The 20811-nt window shown below is 40.3% G+C and overlaps 1 protein-coding gene across 5 annotated transcripts in view; it reads right to left on the reverse strand.

Annotated features, from left to right (window-relative positions):
* Positions 1–20811, reverse strand: part of CARMIL1 (capping protein regulator and myosin 1 linker 1) — a 194039-nt gene that overhangs the window by 106888 nt on the left and 66340 nt on the right. For all 5 annotated transcript variants that reach the window (XM_062569894.1, XM_062569896.1, XM_062569891.1 and 2 more), the window contains one exon: positions 2448–2498. In XM_062569894.1, coding sequence (XP_062425878.1) covers positions 2448–2498 — 51 coding nt within the window. The remainder of the gene's footprint in view (positions 1–2447; positions 2499–20811) is intronic.

Raw genomic sequence — 20811 nt, forward strand, 5'->3', positions numbered from 1 at the left:
TGCAAATTATTTACCTACCAGGTTGAATGTTTTTCTTTTGTTAATGTGCTTTGTATGTACCAACATATATATTCCACATAATCAAAAGTACTTTTCTACTCATGAGAAAAGTTAGCCATAGTTTACCAGTTAACCAGAACCAGACTCAAGAATTCATCCTGCAAAAATCCTGACCAGAATTCACAAATATCATGAAATGTGGCAGCATGTCTATAATTAAACTTCAATTCATTCTTCCACTTTCAAAAATAGATTCACAATCCTTGTGTAGCAAAAATACAGAACACATTCCTCTTCTGAAACTGTGAAATAATTTCTTTACAGGGTTTTAAAACATGTAGTCTTGTTTATTAACTAAAATTATATCAAAAAAAAAAAATCCTTTTAAGTGTCATTCATTTAGGAACCCTGTAGTTAGCGGCCAGCTAATTTTCAGTTTTCTTTTTTTTTCCAGTCAACTGTAATTGATTAAAAGTTGGCACTAGAAGTGGGTTTACAGATCTGAATTATATCCCCCAAATACATTATGCACTTTTCTGTGAGTCATCATATTTATTGATCACATTTACTGATGTGGTAACTAAGTTTTATATAGACAGCAGAAAGAATAAGTAAGTTTTAAGTACTGCACTTCCTTTCCTATAAGAGCCTAAAGCAGTCTTGGTGAAGGTGTAAAACACATCTATCTGGTATAGTGGAAATTAATGGATTGAACCTCACTGTAAAGTTAAGAGGTGGTCATAGTCTGTAAGATCCTTGCTCTAAGGAAATCATCTAAGTGGATGTTCTTAATCCACTTTCATCCTATTTAACTTTCATCCATGTTTACTAGACACGTCAGCAGCACTGTTCAAGGAAAGCTGAATCAGATATAGCAATAACAGTCGTTCAAAAGTGACGATCTCTGGGCATATGGGATTTTGTCAGAGTTCCCTGAAGCTTAAAGAAGCTACTTTCAGCAGTTTCCCTTGAAGTTACTGCACGCTAGTTAAATTGACATTCTCAGGATCAGAAAGCTTCTGGGCAGCTTTGGAAAATATGACAGGCTTCAGAAAAATCAGCAAGTTTCATTAATCCTTCTGCTACAAAAGAAAGGCATTTTTAATCATCTTAACAATTGCTTAGATACACAAAGTTTAATTTTGAAATGAATCGTGTGCAGAAGGACTTTCTTCTCATTATCTTTCCTTTATTTCAGCGACTACTGAAGTCACAGCTTTTTAGTATCACACACATTCTAGATTACGAAGAGAATACAGACAAGATCCCCAACTAAGTAAATCCATTTAATAAAATAAGTTTTGTAGAGGTGGCAGTAATTTTAAATTAGAATTACAGTTATTCCTTAGTAACAGCGAGTCCTTATCTTCAAGAGCTTTCTGATGCTTTAATGTCAGATATATTGTCTACTAAGATCACCATCAACACTCACTCACTGTACCCTCACTGCGTGGATGTTCGAGTTCTTCATCAGTTAGCTCTATGTTTTCATGTAACCAGTTACCAAACTCTGGCTTAAAACATATTTTAAACTGCACTGATCCAAGAGCCAAAAGACAAGCAGCTAAGACATCTGGGCAACAGGAACAGGACGACCAGCTGAGAGTAATAAGCTTCAACAGAAATTCAAACCAGAGTTACCCTGCTCACCAGTCAGAACCTCCAAATTATAGGTGAGGGCTAGTCACATTTATCAGCATCCAGAATTGAAAACCTGGTATCAGTCTTTCCATTTATTGATCTTATTTTTCTATGAAGCATATATACAGTCCCTACATACATACACACACACACACACATATATAAAAGAAATACAACAAGACAGAATATGGACAAGTGCTGAGTGCACATTCACTGATTCCAAGCTGGATAAGAGATCATCTTCTCAGTTGGTCATCTTTGTTCACACAGAAATTCTCTTCCTCTGCTATGACAATCATTACAAATTGCCCCAGGAACAAAAGAAATAATTCACGGGCATTAGTACAGCATGCTGGCAAGATGCTCTTCACAATGAACTGTGATCTCCACAGAAAATGGCAAAATACAGTGGAATACAGTAAATTTCTGTCTCCAGATTCCTATTTGAAACTAGACACTACAAGAGAGTAATGCCATCTGTTTGCTTGTGCACAAACTGTCCTACTACGAAGGCCATCAGGCTCATATCACAGTTCTTCAAGTTAACCTTTACAAGGTAAATCTTCACTCAGTTGCATTTCTGCAAATTCACATTCTTCTGGAATGGTTTATGTAAATTGACAAACCCTTTTAGGAAGACATCAATGCAAACATTGTTCTAACAAACTCAACACCATGCACCATACCATTCCTTATTTTTTTCTTTTAAACAGATGCACAAGCATAGCCAAAACAATGCAAAGTTTGTGCAGCTGATGTTTATATCTAAAAATACAGAATAATTCTAAAAACCACAGCGGCTTTACCTTGGTGGGGATCCGAGATGTTAGAAGAAATGCCCGACATGATGCCAATACCTGTTAAAAAGAAAAGGGCATAACTGTATCAAGTACATTAATAAAGATTCCTCTCAAGGAAAAACCCTAGGACTCTTGTGCATTCTGAAACTAGAGGGAAAGAGCCTCTAGGAAGGTTAGAGTCAACTCCCTTTGCTGTCAGTTGGACTCTTCCCATGTACATTGAAGAAAGCAACACTGATCCAGTAGAGCAGAGTGAACAGACTGCTGTAATGTGATCATCAGCAAACTGGCAAGTATAGTATCTGCAATGCCATCTAACTGGAGGATATTTACTTAACCAGTCTTTCACAAGAATTTAATAGCATTCTTAGTGACAGTTAAAGAAGAAGCAAGGATAAAAAGTCTAATCATGAACATAGTATATACTATAATGGAACAAAAATATGCAAGGTAAATATGAAACTATTGGTAATGCAAAAGACCGAACAAACATTCCTTTTTGGATACATTCAGCACATTTCTACAGTAACAATGCAAAGATTTCTCATTGGCATATCAATAGGACAGAATTTCTTCTCTGACAATGGAAAAAACATGGTTAGATTTAGTAAGGACAGACACTCTGGGGAGAAAACACAGTAAAACCAAAATATTTTGGAAGTTATTGATGGTCAAAATGCAATGATGTATAAAAGTAATTCTTCAATTTCCAGTAGCTCATCCCATTCACAGATCTTAAGCTTTGCAAAAAGCAACAAATTGCTTTGCAAAACAATAGAACTGCTTCTGCTTTACCTGCATACAGAATTAGTTAGTATGTTGACCACATTTTTTGCAGACAAAAACTGAAACCAATGTTAATCAAACAGCCGGATCAAAATCCCCCAGCAGGTGCAAAGTTTCCTACACTGGGACCTCCGAAATCCTGTTCTGTTAGATGTGTATTTATCTTCAGATGAGTAGGTTAACACAAAACATACTCCACACACAGCAAGAGAACGAGCTCGGAGAATTCTGGTATCCCATCCCTAACAGTGCCAAACTTTGGATTGTGGAGCTTGGATTTAAACTTGTGCACCTCAACTCACCTCTGGCATAGCAGGAAACACTGCCAGCAAATGGCAGGAGACGAAGCTTCCTGCTGCTTTCAGCATTCCTGCCAGCACACCAGGACAGCAGGGTCAGGGCAGCAGGTGAGGGGAAATGATGATCACGTGAAAGGCAAAGAGGGAGAGAAACTCGATGAGCTTGAGCAAGGAGAGTGGAGGAAGAGGAGCAAGGAGCCAGGATGCTTTGCACACGGATTTTTATTTATTTATTTATTTATTTATTTTTACAAGCAAGGAGCCACATCCAGCTCAAACCTGAGAGAGAGTATACAGCTATCTACTTACACTTGGTATTAGTAGACTGCACACCTCAGTGCTGATACAAATGTATCAGTGCTCAGTGCTCTGGTCATCACAGATTTAGAGAACTGTTGGGGAGCAGTAATCATCACCTCTTATAAGGAACACTCAGCCGTCACCTAAATGTCCATTGTGGTGCCTGCAACAGCACTGCTGCAGCGGGGAAGCAGCTGGGCTATCAGAGCTGTCTCATCCCCTTCAGCTCACTTCTGGAGAGAGGAAAAACCCTCCCTTGCTCACTCTCAAGTTGCAGGTATTGTAAGTACCTTCCATATCTGACACAAAAGGAGCAGGGTCAACACAAGACTTTTTGCCACTGAACAAACACATATTCCTTAATCTGACAGTAGCTATCTACTCACAGTAATATAATCTTGATTCTTGCCACCTTTTCATTTTTCTTTCTCAAGGCCTCTGCTCAGACTACTTCCACACAACACTCCTGGGAGTCTTTGAGAAAGCTTAAACCTGCAATCACATCCCTATATTGGATTCTGCTGCTTATCAAAAAAGCTTCGCTATCAATTCTTGCACTGCAGAGAACAGAACTCCCTTATCCATCATCACATTCATGAACAAGTTGTGGCTTGAGTGGCTACAGCACTAGTAAGAGAGGGGCAAAGATCGGGCATACTCCCTGCAATAGCCCAGCCAGTCGAGTGCCTCTCAAACAGCAGCGGGTAGAGCAGCTCCTGCTCCAACACCTTCTCTTCATCTACTTCCAGTCACCTCAAGCTGGGGCAGAAATGAGAAAGACTGAGACAGGGCAGCTTTTAAGAAGGGATTTCCATGTCTATCTTCTAGCTGCCAGCCTACAACATCCGAGGGATCTGTGCTCTTTTATTTGCCACTGCAGTGAGACATCTGGTTACAGCAAAATCACGTCACAAGCCTGTTGTAAAACATGTGTCTGCATTTATGGATTCAAGCTACCTCATGAGCATATGACAGGGTCTCTGTAACATGATTACAATATACTGGAGCAGTCCCAATAACAAAGGTAAATGCAAATCATTTATGCAATTATGTTAGAAACGGATGTTCCAGCAGAGCACAGGTGAGTGTATCACCATGTGTTAGACGCACCAAGGCTCCCAAAGTGATGTCTCGCTAAAACCAACACAGATAAAGTACCTACTTACCCTTAGAAGATACATTTACATACACAGGAGAGAACAACTGTAAGAGGATATCCCTTGTGCATCCAGTAGAGAAATGATTCTTCAGCTATAAAATGGTATAAAATCCTGGGCCCTCTAAGCCAGTAAAATTTAGATTTCTACAGTTTTCACCATTGCAACTGTCACAGACAAAGAGGAGAGTGACTTTTATCGAATGCTAATTGAAGATGAGGTCAGCTGCTACTCCACAGTGAGCCTTCCATCTTGACAACAGCAGGACAAGATCTTCTCTTGACGATAGATTTCTAACATGCTCTAAGTGACCCTGCTTGAACAGAGAGGTTGGACTAGATGATCTCCAGAGGCCCCTTCCAACCTTACCCATTCTGTAATTCTATCATAGCAGAGCTGACCAAGCACAGGGCTAGCATTTATCACAATTTTAGCTGCTAAAAACCAGAAATACATATCCTGGCCTTCAACAAGATCAGCTGTAGCTTACTGCTTTCTTCTCTCTTTTTATCCTTCCAAAATTTCGTGCGACACCTGCATGTTAGGGTTAACATTTTTGTTCATATTTAGTAACACAGTAGTCCCTTCTCTAAAGCGACTGGAGACTTGCTTGATAAGCTGGGAATCATTGACAGTTTTCAGTGCCCTTCGCCTTGATGAGGCTGCAGTGCATAAGCAAACAGTGACAGCATTCAGATCCTGGCTCACCCGTTTCTCTGGGAATAGGCTTCTGCGCAGCTGCTATTACTGGCAAGCCCAACAGCACGTTAAGTTGTAGGCTGCTTAAAACACCGCATCATACGCGCACATATACCCCACATACCCCACCCCAGTGCAACAGGATGCTGGGGTCGAATACACAGAGGGACCAGAGACGTTTCCACTCTCATAGTTCAAGCCCACTTTCAAGTATCGAGTTATTTTGGGGAAGGAAGTTCCAGGTCTCTGTGCATTCCTAAAATGTGAATAATGAGTATGTGCTTAATTGCACAGCTGTCCAGGGCTTTCAAAAATATCCAACAGTGCTAGATTTTATGAAAGGCTAGATTCTAGATTTCCTGGAGTTTTTAATTTCTTTATATAAAGAAAATAAAAAGCAAAAAGTAACCACTAGTTTGCCTGTAGCTGTTCTCAAGAATTTCATACAGGAGATTCTGCCATTATTTATACCTACTTTCCCCCCGAGGAATCTAAAATACAGGGCAAAAATGTGTCTTGCTCGAAGTCACTTAAAAAGCAAGTAATTCAGAAGGAAAGACCTCTGTCCAGCAACAGCTCTGAGCACAACCACTCCTGACTCAGAATGCACTCAGAGCATTAGTTCGGTAGGTATATAACCTACATTATCTTCAGATAAGAAAATGTTCATGTGTTCAGCTCAGCAAGTCAAGATCCCATTCCTCCATAACCATTTTGTTCAGTTATCAACGGTATTCAATCATTAACAAAGTAAAACAATCACATCAAAAGATAAGCATGTACTAAGTAAGGAGACTGAGGACCAGATTCACACTTCTACACTCGTTCGCAAACCAGAAGGTTTGTAAGGAACTGAGGTGATAGGGAGCGAAGGAAGCAGGCGTACCCAGACAAACACTACACCGTGCATCTAACCTGGCTGCTGCTGCACAGAACAGGAGCACCGTTTGAATGTTAAATGACGCCTACTCACACACAAATACCCGAGTTAATGATTTCTTTGTGTTTCTATCACCCTAAATTCCGTAACTCTTATTAAACTACTCATAAATGTAAATGAGATGAGTTAAAATTTGTAAATTAATTTAGAAACGTTCCTCAAAAACACCCTGCAAGTTGTATCTGACAAGAGTGATGGCCTACAAGGTCATCTTCTATCTACCAGAATAAATAATTTGCTTCAGTAAAAAAGATTCATTTGAACACAGATCTGCAGCAAGTCTATCAATAAAACATAAATATACAGATGCATTTTGCGATTTATTGAGAAGTTCTGTCTTATTACCCATTTTGGCACTCTGAGCTTCATTAACAGGACTCCACTAAGTTAATGCAGTACAAGTATCCCTCAGTCAGTCTTGGAAAGATCATTAGAGCAACACAGTTCTAACCCAATTACCTACTTCGTCAAAGAGGCCACATCAACTCAAGCCACCTAATCTACACTGAAAGTGGTTTCAAATTCACAAGCAAATTAAACAATTCTTTACAATTCGCTACCCTTTTTAAAAAGCCGAAGACCAAAGAATTCTGTAAAACACAGCGACCGTACACAGCTCTGTAATGAAACTAAACAAAACGAGGCAACGCCAACACTTCCCAGGAATAGGGAAGTTACAGGATGTTCACTCTATTCACGAGGACTCATGCTCTGAATCGTCCCTGTGCTGAAATATGAATATAGTTATGGATTAGTCAAATCTTTGTCCTCTCACTGAAAACTCATTGCTACTGAAACCCAAAGAAAATGAAGTACTTTTAAAATCAGTTTCACATCTTAAAATATACTCCCTGATCCCTTTCTTCCAACATTAGTTTTCCTCCCCCAACATTTGCCATTTTGTCAACCTCAAACTGCTTTGGCTCCTTCCATTACAATTTGCTGGAGGGAAGAAGCATTTGTGACGGGTTTTCTTATATGGATATCCAACATCTCAAAAATTTCTTGTAATCCAGAGGACAGTCCCCTTTCTTTATAAACACCTGAGCTATTTCATCTGATTTAATTTATTTATTATTTATCTTTTAAGTTTCCATGCTTACTGGTTGCGCTATGATTTCTATCATAAGCTTTTAAATTCTACTACTGATTCAATAGTGGCAGGTTTAGTTCAGTTGGTTAGAGCGTGGTGCTGCTAATGTCAAGGTCGTGGGTTCAATCCCTGTATCGGCTACGCTGAGGGTTGGACTAGATGATCTCCAGAGGTCCCTTCCAACCTTACCATTCTATGATTCTATGTATACATAATAATGTAGTGCAGATACTTGTGAGGTAAATAAGCAATAATAATAGTTTTTGTTTTGTTAAAATATGGACAAATCAATACATGTCAGACTTTGCAGGTTCTTTCAGTCCCTATAGGACTGACTGTTCATTTCCTGTGCTGCATGGCTGATTTTGCAAATGTCTCCATCCTGAAGTAGCCAGAGTTCGATCAGATAAAAGGCACTTTTCAGTGCTGTATTAGAGGTACTAGGCTTAGTTTCGAGCGACGCAGTCTGCGTTAAAAGCACAGAGGCTTTCTATGCAGAGAGGCTAGCTAATATCCTGGAGGTCTTTTCAGAGGGTAGCTGATATCCTGGAGGTCTTTTTGGAGGTTAATTAGCTGAGGCACAGCATGAACATATATGCTACTGCTAAAATAGCATCATTTAGCATTACCATGGGTTTCTCTGCAGAGTATTGACATCAGCAAAACAGCTCGATTCAGCCCTGACCTGAGGGCTCTCAGCACCAGTAGCTGCACCACATTGCTCCAAGTTGTCCAAGGTTGAGGGGACTCTTATCGTTTGGTCTTGACTACTTTTAAAGTGTCATCAATGATAAAACCAGTGATAAAACCAATTCACTCTCATCCTAAATCCCTATTTATTTATCCACCAGCACCAAAGCAGTCTTCCCCAGCTTGGGAAGATCCTTTGGTGATGGGTGACATCCTCTTACTTCTTGGCACTCACACATTACAAGTATTTGAATTTCTCCCTTCTTCAGCTGAAGTGAGCCAAGTTACTCATTAATAGACTTGCCTAAGTTGTCGGTGTCTGTGTGGCTAGTCAAATACCTACACAAAAGACACTCCGAAGCAGACCCTCATCAGTAAGGAAAGCTGCTAATCACATCGATACAATTTTCTGCTGCCCAAGACGGGGGCAAGCTCCACAGTGCAAGCAGTAGTTTTGTCTGGCTGCCCGAGGGATTGCAGCAGTGCAGTTACAGCCTGTCTGCTACACTTGGTGCCAGAAATGTTTCACTGCCCAAGACTAGATCCTCTTCCTTTCTACAGGAAACTCCTGCCTGCGTTTCCTTCTCTCACCACTCTCCTCTCCTTCTCCTGTCACTTTTAAAAAATATCCCAAGATCTTTCCCGAAGCATAATACAACATCCTGGACAAGGGCCCCCTCTCTGGAGTTGCAGACGGGGCACCTGCCATCCTCCCTGCCCAGCTACAGGCACTCTGTACAGAGCACAAATTTCAACTCATTTTTATTACTGTAGTACTGCAATAAAAACTCAAGTCTGATCTGCTGCCTGTTATGGCCCATCAATTTCCTTCTGTCCATATTTTCTGGATGGAAATGAAGAATAGTATGGCAAAGAGCTTTTAGCGGAAATGGAGTTTTACAAAAAAGTGTGGTCAGGTCAGAACTGACAATAATAAACCTGCTGTGTTTCAAGTCAAGAGAAGAGAAGCACATTTCAAATTAATTTACTGGACAAGATGGGGACCGCCACGAGATGGCACAGTGGAGTGCTTCATAAGCCAGAGTTCTCACATATGCATACCCACATATATATTCTGTGCAGGATATTGCTGAACTGGCCCGAAGAGCAGCACACTTGGGCACAGTTTGAAAGGTGACCCACATATTCTTCTCTACTGTTTCTTAAAAGGCTCTTTCAAATTTACCTTTCAGTCAAGTTATAGAAGACCCTTTTAAGAGAAATGCTAACTTATTATTGGAGACATCATCTGATACCTCAGAGGCAACAGTGAACCAATCCTCTACCTGAAAGACAGTTATCCTCCTTTAAAAACTGACAAAAAATAAGCCATGGATATGCCAAGAGATTTGCCTAAACCCAAAAGGCAAAACGAACAATTGGCAAAGCCCAAAAGAGAGGGCAGAGCAAATGGCTCCAGATTCCGAACGAGTAAGAGAGGAAACAGTGCAGTTTGGAGAACTATCAGCCAATTAAAACAAAAACTCCTTTCCTCAAAGAAGTTGTTTGTTACGCCCAGAACAGGTACAACTACTGCTATTTCCTTTAGACAGCACCCTAGTCCTGAGAACTGTCTGCAAAGACCACATCAGTTAAATTATGCTCCTTTAACACCTTAAGCACAAATAAAAATATACACTTGCTACAGACGTGTCTGCAATGCATGAATGACCTAACCACTCCTATAAGGATAAGAATTTGGAGAATAAAGTATCAGGGGCTTCAGCTTTGGCCAGACACCAGCACTGGCAGCAGTGGGAACCACGAGTCCCACAGATGAGGGGCCCTGTGCCTCTTTGAAGTAGCTAATAGCATGCTTGCTAGCAGTGCAAACTAGAGCTCTCCTGACTCTGGGATTTTATTTACTCTCCAGAATTTTGTTGCTCTCACTCACTTCAGAACTGCTTGTACAAGGGCAGCCACCTACTGAATATGTACACAGAGCTCCCTTGTTCTTAAAACCAGTGGTCACGAAAACAATTTTATGACATTGAGAGAGATGTCTAACACAGAGTGCTTAAGCTTAGGCCACCCCTTTGAGGCTGCAAACCTCCTTGCCATTCCCATCACCACTGCACGATTCCCACAAAGGAGAAAGTACTGCTGTATAGCTCTGAGCACCAGAAAACCTAACTACGGAAAGGAACGGCATTTAACTAACACCAGTCTTCCCATCACTGCTGTTGGACCCTGTTTGGGCTAACCAGAGCTGGCAGCAGGAGGGGATCAGACTGTAAATATACATTGCTTTGTAACTTATTATATGCCCTGATAAGGTATATAACAACAGAGGGAGGTGGTTCTTCTCCATATCCCCAATCCATAGAGGTAGTTCACTAGCACATCAGTGCTAATACTTCCCTATTTTGGAAACCTTTCACTTCCTCTCTCCTCCATATATAGACTTCATATAGACTCTTGCCTTTTGTAACACGTCCCTGATTCAGAAGTAAGGCACTGCACCAGAATGAACTTCCCACGTATTATTCTTTCATTACATTCAAGCCCCCAACACTCAGTTAACTAATAGATTGAAAACATTCAGTTGACTCTTAATTCAAAAGACCCTTGACTCCAACATACTTTAACAATTTTTTATGCTCTCATACTACTTTTCATCACCATAACAAGAGCATATAAACACTCTTTAGAAAAACCCCAATACTACCTGTGCCTGGTGTTAAAGAGTAAGTTTTCGTGTGTACTGTTGAGTAGCTGCCTTTGGTTTAAGTCTCTGCGGACATACGGGATTGAACAATGCGGAGAAATGTGCACACCTTCCTCTTTCCTATATTGAGCCTCTTTCTGCGTTTATGGCCAGCAGATGAGACTGGAAGCAGTTTGGTGCGCTGCCTGTGACACTGTCTCTATGCAGAGGCAGCTGGAAATAGATTTTGCTACTGCAGTACTTTTATTCTTCTTTGATTTCATCTTTTTAGAAATGCCAGATTAAATATTTTGCAAACAGCGTTACTTGGTGACAGGGTTGCTGTCTTCGTAAGTATGCCACATGCACTGTAATGCGAAATTCTAAAGACTAGAGAACAAAACAAAAGCTTCAGGGACATGAGAAATGCAGCTTGATCCATAATGCAAATATTTTATTTAAAAAAGAAAAAAAAACACCCACGCTCTTCTACAACTATTCATACTTGCTATTAGTTATCGACAATTACCTGAAGATTTAATTAGTAAAGTGCAATGCACTTAGCTCCAGTTGATATCAAAATCTATTTCAGATTGTGAACTATGTTCTTCTGTTCAGATTGTAAACTACATTTCCCATTTTTCAAAAACAAAGCAAATAAACAAGGCAGAACAATTTTATTCAATACCCATTGCCATAAACCACATGCTCAATAATCTTAATCTTGGATAGCATCCAGATTTAAGGGCCAGTGAAAGATGTCACTTTAATAATCCTGAAGAATTAAACCTTTTTTTTCCCCCCTCCCACAGCACAGGCAAATTGAAATGTAAAAATAAACCAATGGGCGGAGAGTTATGACAATATCCAAGCCAAGGCAGCTTTCCCAAAGTGACCAGTGTTACAGGCGCAATACAAAACCATCTTCCCCACTAGGTCCAGAGGGAATTCCTTCCAACACCTGAGCAGCCTTCACCCTTATGCATACCCTCCAGGGTACAACCAGAGAGACTCTTCCCATTCTTTTCAAATTAGAAACACTCAATGAGACTGTGCTCCAACTGTTCCTCCTTTGTGTTATAAGACTCTTTTTCCTCTGGTCTCTCTCAGCGTATGCTTCCACTGCAGCTTTAACTGCATACATCATGACTGCCACATTCCTGCCTTCCTCGCTCTCAGCTATGCACTTACACATCACTACTCTTCTGCTAGCAATCCTGCGACCAGGCAGTGAACCAGCACAAAGAGTTGATTTGACTAAAAATTAGTGTTTTTCTTTTGGTAGGTTTTGTTGTCCACTGACTCAGCTCCTTCAGTCAAATCCCTGCAGGGCCAAAACTATATCCGCACTGACACAAAATTAGGAGGGAAAATGAGAAGCAAAAGATATGGCCGAACAGCCGCAATCTACATCAGTTTAAATGGCCGTGGGACCGCATCCATCCTTTCCTGTCAAAATTCAAACCACCTGCACAAGGCACACAGGATCTGGGAGTCAGGGAGTGGTATCATGCCACAGCCAGGGACACATCCTGCTAGATGACATGCTTTGTTCCTCCCCAGGCCTAAGCCACCACATGATCCAGCTTACCCAGGGACATAATCATCACATGGTTTCATAGAGACACATTCATCATCAGATAGCTGGGATCATCTTATGGCCTAAGGTGGGAGGTTCATGTGTGAGACTATTTCCTCAAAATCTGCACCTCTACATCACTTCAACGACCTAACTGCACTCTTCAGATCCACTCTCACCTCCTCAATCCTGCTTTTGCTCTGCTGCAGAACCCTTTTCCATCTCTACCTTATGTAAAATACAAAGTACATATCGGAATCAACATGACCGAGACAGCCCTTCTACCCTCAGTCACTTGAGGTATGCTGGCCTCCTTCCTCTTTCAAATCTTGATTCTTTTTATTTTGATCTCTAGTGCATCATGCTTTCTAGCATTAACCACCATCCCTCCCCTGAACCAGCCATCTGGTCATTTAAAATTTTTTAAGAAGCCACCACAATACTCCCACCTCCAAAGCACGGATTTTGTGTAAAACTGTTTTACGTTTTAGGAGAAAATCTGTTTTCACCTATTTTATTCCTAGAGCGTCATATTTCCCCTCTGCAAAAGGGATCTTTTCTTTTAGAGCTCAAACACTTATGTCTTCCAAAAATGGAAGAACTACTCCCTCTGCCTCCATAGGATTTCAGAACTGGAAGGGATCTTCTTTTTCCTGCCCATTGCCATCATCTCATGATATTCCTTTCCCATAGCTCCTGAACTTTATAATCTAAGCACTGTGAACTCAAGAAGGCTGAGGTTTCCCCTGTTGGTTTAATCAATGTTGACCACCCACCCAACAGCTTAGTTAATGAGTAACTAACACTTCCTACAGAAAACACTCAAAAGCTTTGCTGTCAGACACAGAAGTCATAGCAATGAGATGACCTACTCCCTCATGTGGGGCCAAACCTTGTCATTCCAGTGCAGACTGGATAGATTAATTTCTTCCTTAACAAATTCTGCACCAGGCAGATAAATCCCCGTTTCCACTCCCTTTACCTGTTCCTATTCTGTGGGAGAAATCTTTAAGCAGAAAACCTGGAGGCTCAGCCACTTTCACAGATTGAGGCAGTGACACAGATGACTGCATTTGTCTCCTGGATAGATGGAAATTCAGGAATTGCCACATTCCAGAAAAGCAATTTTGCCTCCAACGTTCTGCTAAAAATACCTGCGGTTTTAACCCATTCCCAATACCTAGACTACCTTTTCTGCCTGAAAAGTACAGGCTGCATAAATTGGGGAGAAACAGCTAAATAATCGTAGTTATAGGTTTATTATTACCCATATTTATTTTAAAAAGTCATTTGATAAAAATAATTTAATGCTGTTCACTGTTAAAAATGAATATACTCATGTTCAAAGTAAGAGCTATTTTAACACTTTTTGGTTTTGAGAAGATTCTTATTTAAGTGCATCACACTAATATTACCAGTTTTATTCGTACAGCTTCTTATACTGTACATTAACCTAATAAAATGCACGTAATAACATATTATTCCTATTTGAGAAAAATATCAATTTACCATAGCCAAATGGAGATTAAACTTTCCCAAAAATGGGAGAAACAATGCTTAAAAAAGGGAAAATACACTCCATTGAACGCAAAAGGAGCAAAGAATTCTGCTCTTCAACTTTAGAAGGGAAGTATAACAACTGTATTTGTTACCTAATACTCAGAAAATAGTCACCTCTGCTAGCTATGTGGAAGACTCTAATATTCTGTAAACTACCTTTGCCTTTGGCGGGGTGGGGAGAAAAAGTAGTAAGAAATTAAGTCTGCTTCCAATAAAACCTTCAAGATTCTGATGCAAAACTCTGAAGTCCTTGACAACCTCTTTCTCAGAGCAGCTTTGCATGTGAATTCAACTTTTCTCAGCACTGAGCTGCACGCTTGATGCTTCTTAATCAGTGCCCGTTTCAAAACGGCTCCACAAGAGTCCCAAACAACAAAGGTATTGATTTTAAAAGGTGACTTCACTCCTGTTAATTTGAACTAGTAAAATAACTGATGCAGCTTGTCAGCCTAAGCTGCAAAAGCACAAAGCCAACAGGATCCTGCTGGGCTTTATCATTCTATCTAGAATCACAATTTACGAGCTTTTCAGTTTGCAGACCCTTACAATGTTTCCCATCAGAGGTACCAGCTGCCAAATACTGAGCATAAAACAACTTACTCCTTGGAGGCTGCAGGCTCATGAGCAACTCTCACAAGCAAGAAGCTGAGACGAGCACTGGCCGGGCTCAGCAGCTCTGCAGCAGGGCTTGCACCATGGTCACCGCAGCGCAGCTGGGTCGAGCCCCGGTGCTCCCGCAACCCAGTACTGACGTTCGGCTGACTGGGAGTCACAGGACGGGCCAAGCACCAAAGGCAGGCCTCTTCGCCAGGCAAATATGTGACCCCAAACTCTAGTCAGCTAAATAGTACTGCAACCAGCTACTAACAGCAGTAGAGGCCATGGTGCTCTAGATGGCCTAGTTACTTAAACCTCGTCCAGGGGCAGGTCCAGCAGGCTAGGCAGAGCTCCGTCCTACTTGAGCTTATCCTGCTTTTTGAGAAATAAACTAGGAAACTGAAAGCCTGTGTGAGTAAGACAACGCAAGTCACAACGGTATCCTGACTGCTGAATGGATGCAGTTCATAGCACGCCCTTTCTGGGCTTGTTTTTCCTAGTACCGCACTCTTACTAAAAACGCAGCTCTGCTAGTGATCAAAATGGAGAGAATTAATACAAAGGGTTAAGAAGCCTGAGGTGCTTTGCAGCACAGCATCCATAGGCCTATTATTTCTGCTTATTCAACAGCATGGCTAAAACCACTCGTCTTCTCTCACCACTGGAGAGGTACTGCTTTTAATAAAGCTCGAAAGTGTTCAGGCAAAATTCAATACATATTGTAGACAAAATTTTTCACATCTTATCTTTTCAATGTCTTACCTCATCCTATGAGGCACAGCATTCATACAGACAATTTGTGTCTTACTTTGCTCTGAAGATAGGGACTACCTGAGACACTATTTCAAAAAACCCAAATCCTAAAAGGCATCAGCCCACTACAGAAAGACCCTTAAACACAGTTTTAACCCCAAGAAATTACCATGATGTCTTCAAGGCCAATGTAGATGAGACAAAACTATGCTAGAATCACCTTGAACCAAATAAGTACTGTTGTTATTTCCATTTTTAAGTTGTGATTTCTTCGATTTTTAATGCATGTCAATGGGGTCAGATTATCTTATTTTACCACAAAACCAAAAACAATTCTTGGTAACAATATTTCACAAGGGTGTTGAAGTGCCTCCCTTCAAAAAACTACTACAAACACTCAACATTTGGGCTCCCCTGAGTTGCTACTATTGTCTTTCCTCTGCACAGTTTAACTTCAGGTGGGATTTGAATACTTAGTTTAGATAGTGCAAGATCTTACAAGCAAAGATTTCATTTGACTTAAATATAATCTTAGTTTAGCTTGTAAAAGGAAGGCCTAAAGGGCAAGCTAAGTTTATGCCAGTTTTAAAAGTGTGGTAATTATATGCATACATAAGTTTAGCTAAATTTGCTTCTAATACAACTATTATCCTTAGCCTAATTATGTCCAAGTAATACTGACTAACTGTTGCCAGGGTTATGCCTAATGCATCAATTATTTAACAAATAAACTCACCTGGATTCAGTCAATACTGCCAGTGTTCTTACACAACTCAAAAAGAAAGAACCGTTTATTTGAGCTGTCTAAAATGCTGATGAATATATATGCAAGTCATGACTTTTCAGACCATCTCATTTATTGTCTCTCAAGATCTTTCATTGCTTGAATTCTAACCATATTGTATTTTTCTTGAGCTTTCATACTTGTATCAATACAGCAATTTTGGGCAAATAAAAACAGAATTTAAAACACATCATTGTCTTTCAATTACATAAATAAGCTTTTGAGCACATGATAAACAAATGATCCACGATCCTGGAAAGAAACAGGCTTGCAGAAAACTACACCAAGCAGAACAATAGATACACTGGAGATCTGAGCTCTAACCCACCCACAGCCACTCACAGCACTGGACTGTTAACTTCATAATTCAGATGAGCCATTAATGATGGCCATAAAGTAGAGCTATCAAAAACCAAAACCTTTTACCACCATTGCAACAGTTAAATAAAAAACCCACTGCTTTATTCTATCTTTCATTTCTCATATATCAGGGTCCTGTGATCACTCAATTCTTCAAAAAAAAATTTTTTTTGTTTTCTTGCACAGACTGGATGCAGACATCATCTCCCTTCCCTTCTTAAATCCTAGCATTTCTCACACAGCAAACACAATAAAAAGATGGAGTCAAGGAGAAGAAAGTATCACCAAAGTGTCTGTGGTAAAATCTTGACCTGTGGTAAAATTGCAGAGCTCCAATCAATTTTAGAAGGGTCACAATTCCCACCCCCTCCCCCATCATAAATTAGACAAGAAATTAAGAGATCTTCTCCAGTCCTTCAGCTATAGATTCCTTTTAAAGTAGTGGTCAAGAGAGACTGAAGCAATAGGAAGGTATTTTTATATCTACTTCAGCTTGATTAAGGAAGCTGCAGGCAACATTACTTTGCTAAAGCCAGAACATCAAGTGTATTATCCTATGCATTTAAAAGAAAAAAAAATGGCTTTTCACTTCAAACTCAATTTACACAACCACCACAGAGAAAGTACATTTGTAATGAGAACACTCCCATCCTAGGATATCTATTAGCCTACACAACCCCAAATTTTAAAATGCAGATGACACAAGAAAGTAGGTATAGCCTTTCTAAGCAAAGGTGCCTGATACCTGGATTTAAAATTCATGTGCCATCCTGCCACTCACTTTCGCATAACAAAGACCCTAGCACTTCATCGTGTACCAGCCCTGGACCTGTAACTTCAACTCCTTAGTCAGGCCCCTCAATCAGAGCAGTTTCTGAAGCTGAGCATTTGTTGCTGTCACTACTGAAGTGAGAAGTGTGAAGAACCTTGCTTTAAAATATGTAAGTGATGAGTGGGTGTGGGTGGGGGGGGGAGGTTCACTTCTCCTGGAGCTGCATAAAAACCTGTAAGAGCTTTCTAAATATGTCATGGATCCGCTGGTGGCACAAGTACATGAATTCAAAGTTTCTGAATCAGCTAGGAAAACACACCCTCCTCCTCAAAGGTCACAGTTTAAGAATCAAAGCTATACAGAAACGCTGGTAATCATAACATCCCTTTCAAAGGAGTCAAAGCCTATAGACCATAGGCTTCCAGGAGCCCTGCAAAAGACTACTGCTGTGATAGCCCGACAGAGCCGTAACAAATGCTTAGCAACCTTGAATGCAACAAAGCAAGGTCATCAAATGGAAATGCAATGTAACGCACACCAATCGTACAAGGCCAGGACTCAGTTCTAATGTTCTGGGTATCATTCCTGGTGAGTGGAATGTGAAATGGATACTTCCTTGCAATCTAACTGGAAAAGGTTTTAATGCAAAGCAAAAATGCCACAGAAGTGACAACTGGCAAGATAATCCAATTTCAAAGGGTAACACATGGAATTTTTTCTGCATTACATTTCCAATCTTTACTACCTGATGTTTTGCTTTGTTTTTGCTTTTTGAAGGCTGCATGACTAGTCCAAAGACTATGAAACCCCACACAAATCCTTACTAGTAAGGACATCAATTTTTATTTATGCAGCATTCAGATACTGGAACGGAACTTAAAAGAATTAGACTAAGGGTGACTAACCCCTTCAGTCTGGGCTCAGGGAGGTTAGTTCTGTGTAGGACTGGAAGGACTGCACTTACCTAGTAGGGCCGATGCTTCTGGAAAGCCTGTCCCGTATACTGCCTGCCACAGGGCCAGTTACTCTGTTTATGCTTGGCAGGCCAATATGATTGGGACCCATTAGGCTTCCTGACTCAAACTGGGTATGAGCAAGGTGTATAAATACGCAGGCCATTTTTGATAGGTTGTGCACTAACCAGAAGCATTTAACTCCAGCAATAGAGTTGATCTACACCTAGAGAAAATATGACCATGATTACCAGATGCCCAGCATCCTGTTCAGAGTCATGGTTTCATCTAGACCACCATAGACCTGGAAATCCTGGAGAAATGTCCCAAATCCTCAAAATTTCACCCAGAAGCTTTTTTTTCCCCCAAATGGATTTGAGAAAAATTCAGTGGGTTAAATTTGTCACCTTTCATATGCCTGCATCTCAATCCCAGTGCACTCAAGTCTTATTTTGTCAAATGCAGCCCGTCCTTTCGTCTGCAGCTGCTTTGGTGCTATTCACACCAGATTTACGCCTAGAGCTCTGTTCTCATGCCCGTAGCTTGTGAAGTGCCTAACTGGCATATTCAGGACACCAGCTAACTCTTAGGGCAACGCCAGGAAGCTTCTGAAAGTGACAAACAAGACAAAAGAAGAGCTCTGTGGAAAAAACAAATGAACAAACAACAAACAGTGACAACATAAAACGTGGTGAGAAAGTTTCTTTCCAGGTGACTTTAATGGTGGAACATGTTTTAATACTCTGAATCCACTCTCTTGATGTGAGCATACGGCTTTTTAGTGTCAAACTTGCGGATGGTTGTAGAACCTATCAGCAAGACAGTGCTCTTCTATCCCAGCTGTTCTATCTATGCAAATATTCCTGTGATTCATACAACTAACAACTAACTTAATACTGCTTCTGTAATGGAATATTCGTTCAAATATTATTTTCTCTGCTTCTTAGTAACGAATATATTCAGAAAGATTACAAGTACAAGGTAACCAACAATCTTAAATGAACAACGAAAACCTTCTGTCTTCTATTTAATTTGCTAATCGCAAAAGAGAAATCTTCTATACCTACAACCAAATGGAGCTCCTTGAAAACTACAATGGAAAGGGTATGACTTAAAAGCTCCTATCCTTAAAAACAAAAAATTATTATTAATTATACAGCCATTTATATGGTTTAACAAACAAAATGGTCTCTCAGCAGCCCACAGAAGTGGTACATTTCTGGTACAGCTTCTGAGGATAATTGTGTAGACCAAAAAAAGCCAGTAAATCTACAACACTAAAAATACAATAAAAAATGAAGTTAATTGAACACTCATCTCTGTCCTGCCCTAGTTATTAGGTAAAGATCACTGTTATGTAATAACCAGACACAATATGGGATACTAAACAAAAGCAACAATCTTTACTGCTGTAAGGCAACCACACAACTACCCAGTAACCTTTGTCCTAACCATAGGACATAACCACAAAGAAAATTAGCTCAAGATGATCTACCAGTATTAGAAGAGGATCCACCTCCTCTTTCTTTCCTGTTTACGTGAATGAATAGATCTCTCTCAAGATCTGTCTAGAACCAGTAAATCATTGATAAGCAGCAGGAAATCATTCAACCCAAGTCAAAAAAACTCCTAATGAAACACAAGGAACTAAATTCATATTTTATAATAATCCATAGAACTCCTTGCAGTGCAAAGATCACTAAAATCACCCTCAAGAATCCATGTTTTAGGCCACACTTACATGGAGCAGGAAAGAAAGTGAGGGAAACAAAGTGCAAAGTTTCAGTACACGCATGCTGCCTTATGATGCAACTTCACAAAACAACTAATTTAATATAACCACAGGGCTATCACTGAAGGGGCTAATCCCACTTTCCCTCTGATCCCACTACATTGTGCAAATGTTAGCAACTTCCCAAATGCACAGTTAGCTGATTAGGACGCTGATCCAAACAGGGAACTACCCTCCCCTCATTACCAAAATACACACACCACCAAATTAGTTCTCTAGAAGAGGTAAATTTCTGCAATCAGGACTAAAATTAATTCAGATTAGATGTGGCATGACAACACAGCCTAAACTGCTCTTTTAGGTTCAGAAAATGCACAGAACCACACTGATCGGTCAAGGTTGGAAGGGACTTTTAATCTATTCCAAACCTCCTGCTGAAGCAGGTCAGCTACAGCAAGTTGCCCAGAACCCTATCCACACAACATTTGAATATCTCCAAGGATGGAGACTTCACAAGTTACCTAGGCAACCTGTTCCAGTGCTCAGTCATCCTCACAGTAATGTTGTTTATCCTCATGTTCAGATGGAACTTCCTGTCTTTCAGTTTGTGCCTCTCGTCCTATTGCTGGGCACCACTAAAAAAACTCTGGCTCCATCATCTTTACCCTC

The sequence above is a fragment of the Rhea pennata genome, chromosome 2 (assembly GCF_028389875.1).
Source record: "Rhea pennata isolate bPtePen1 chromosome 2, bPtePen1.pri, whole genome shotgun sequence".
Taxonomy (NCBI): domain Eukaryota; kingdom Metazoa; phylum Chordata; class Aves; order Rheiformes; family Rheidae; genus Rhea; species Rhea pennata.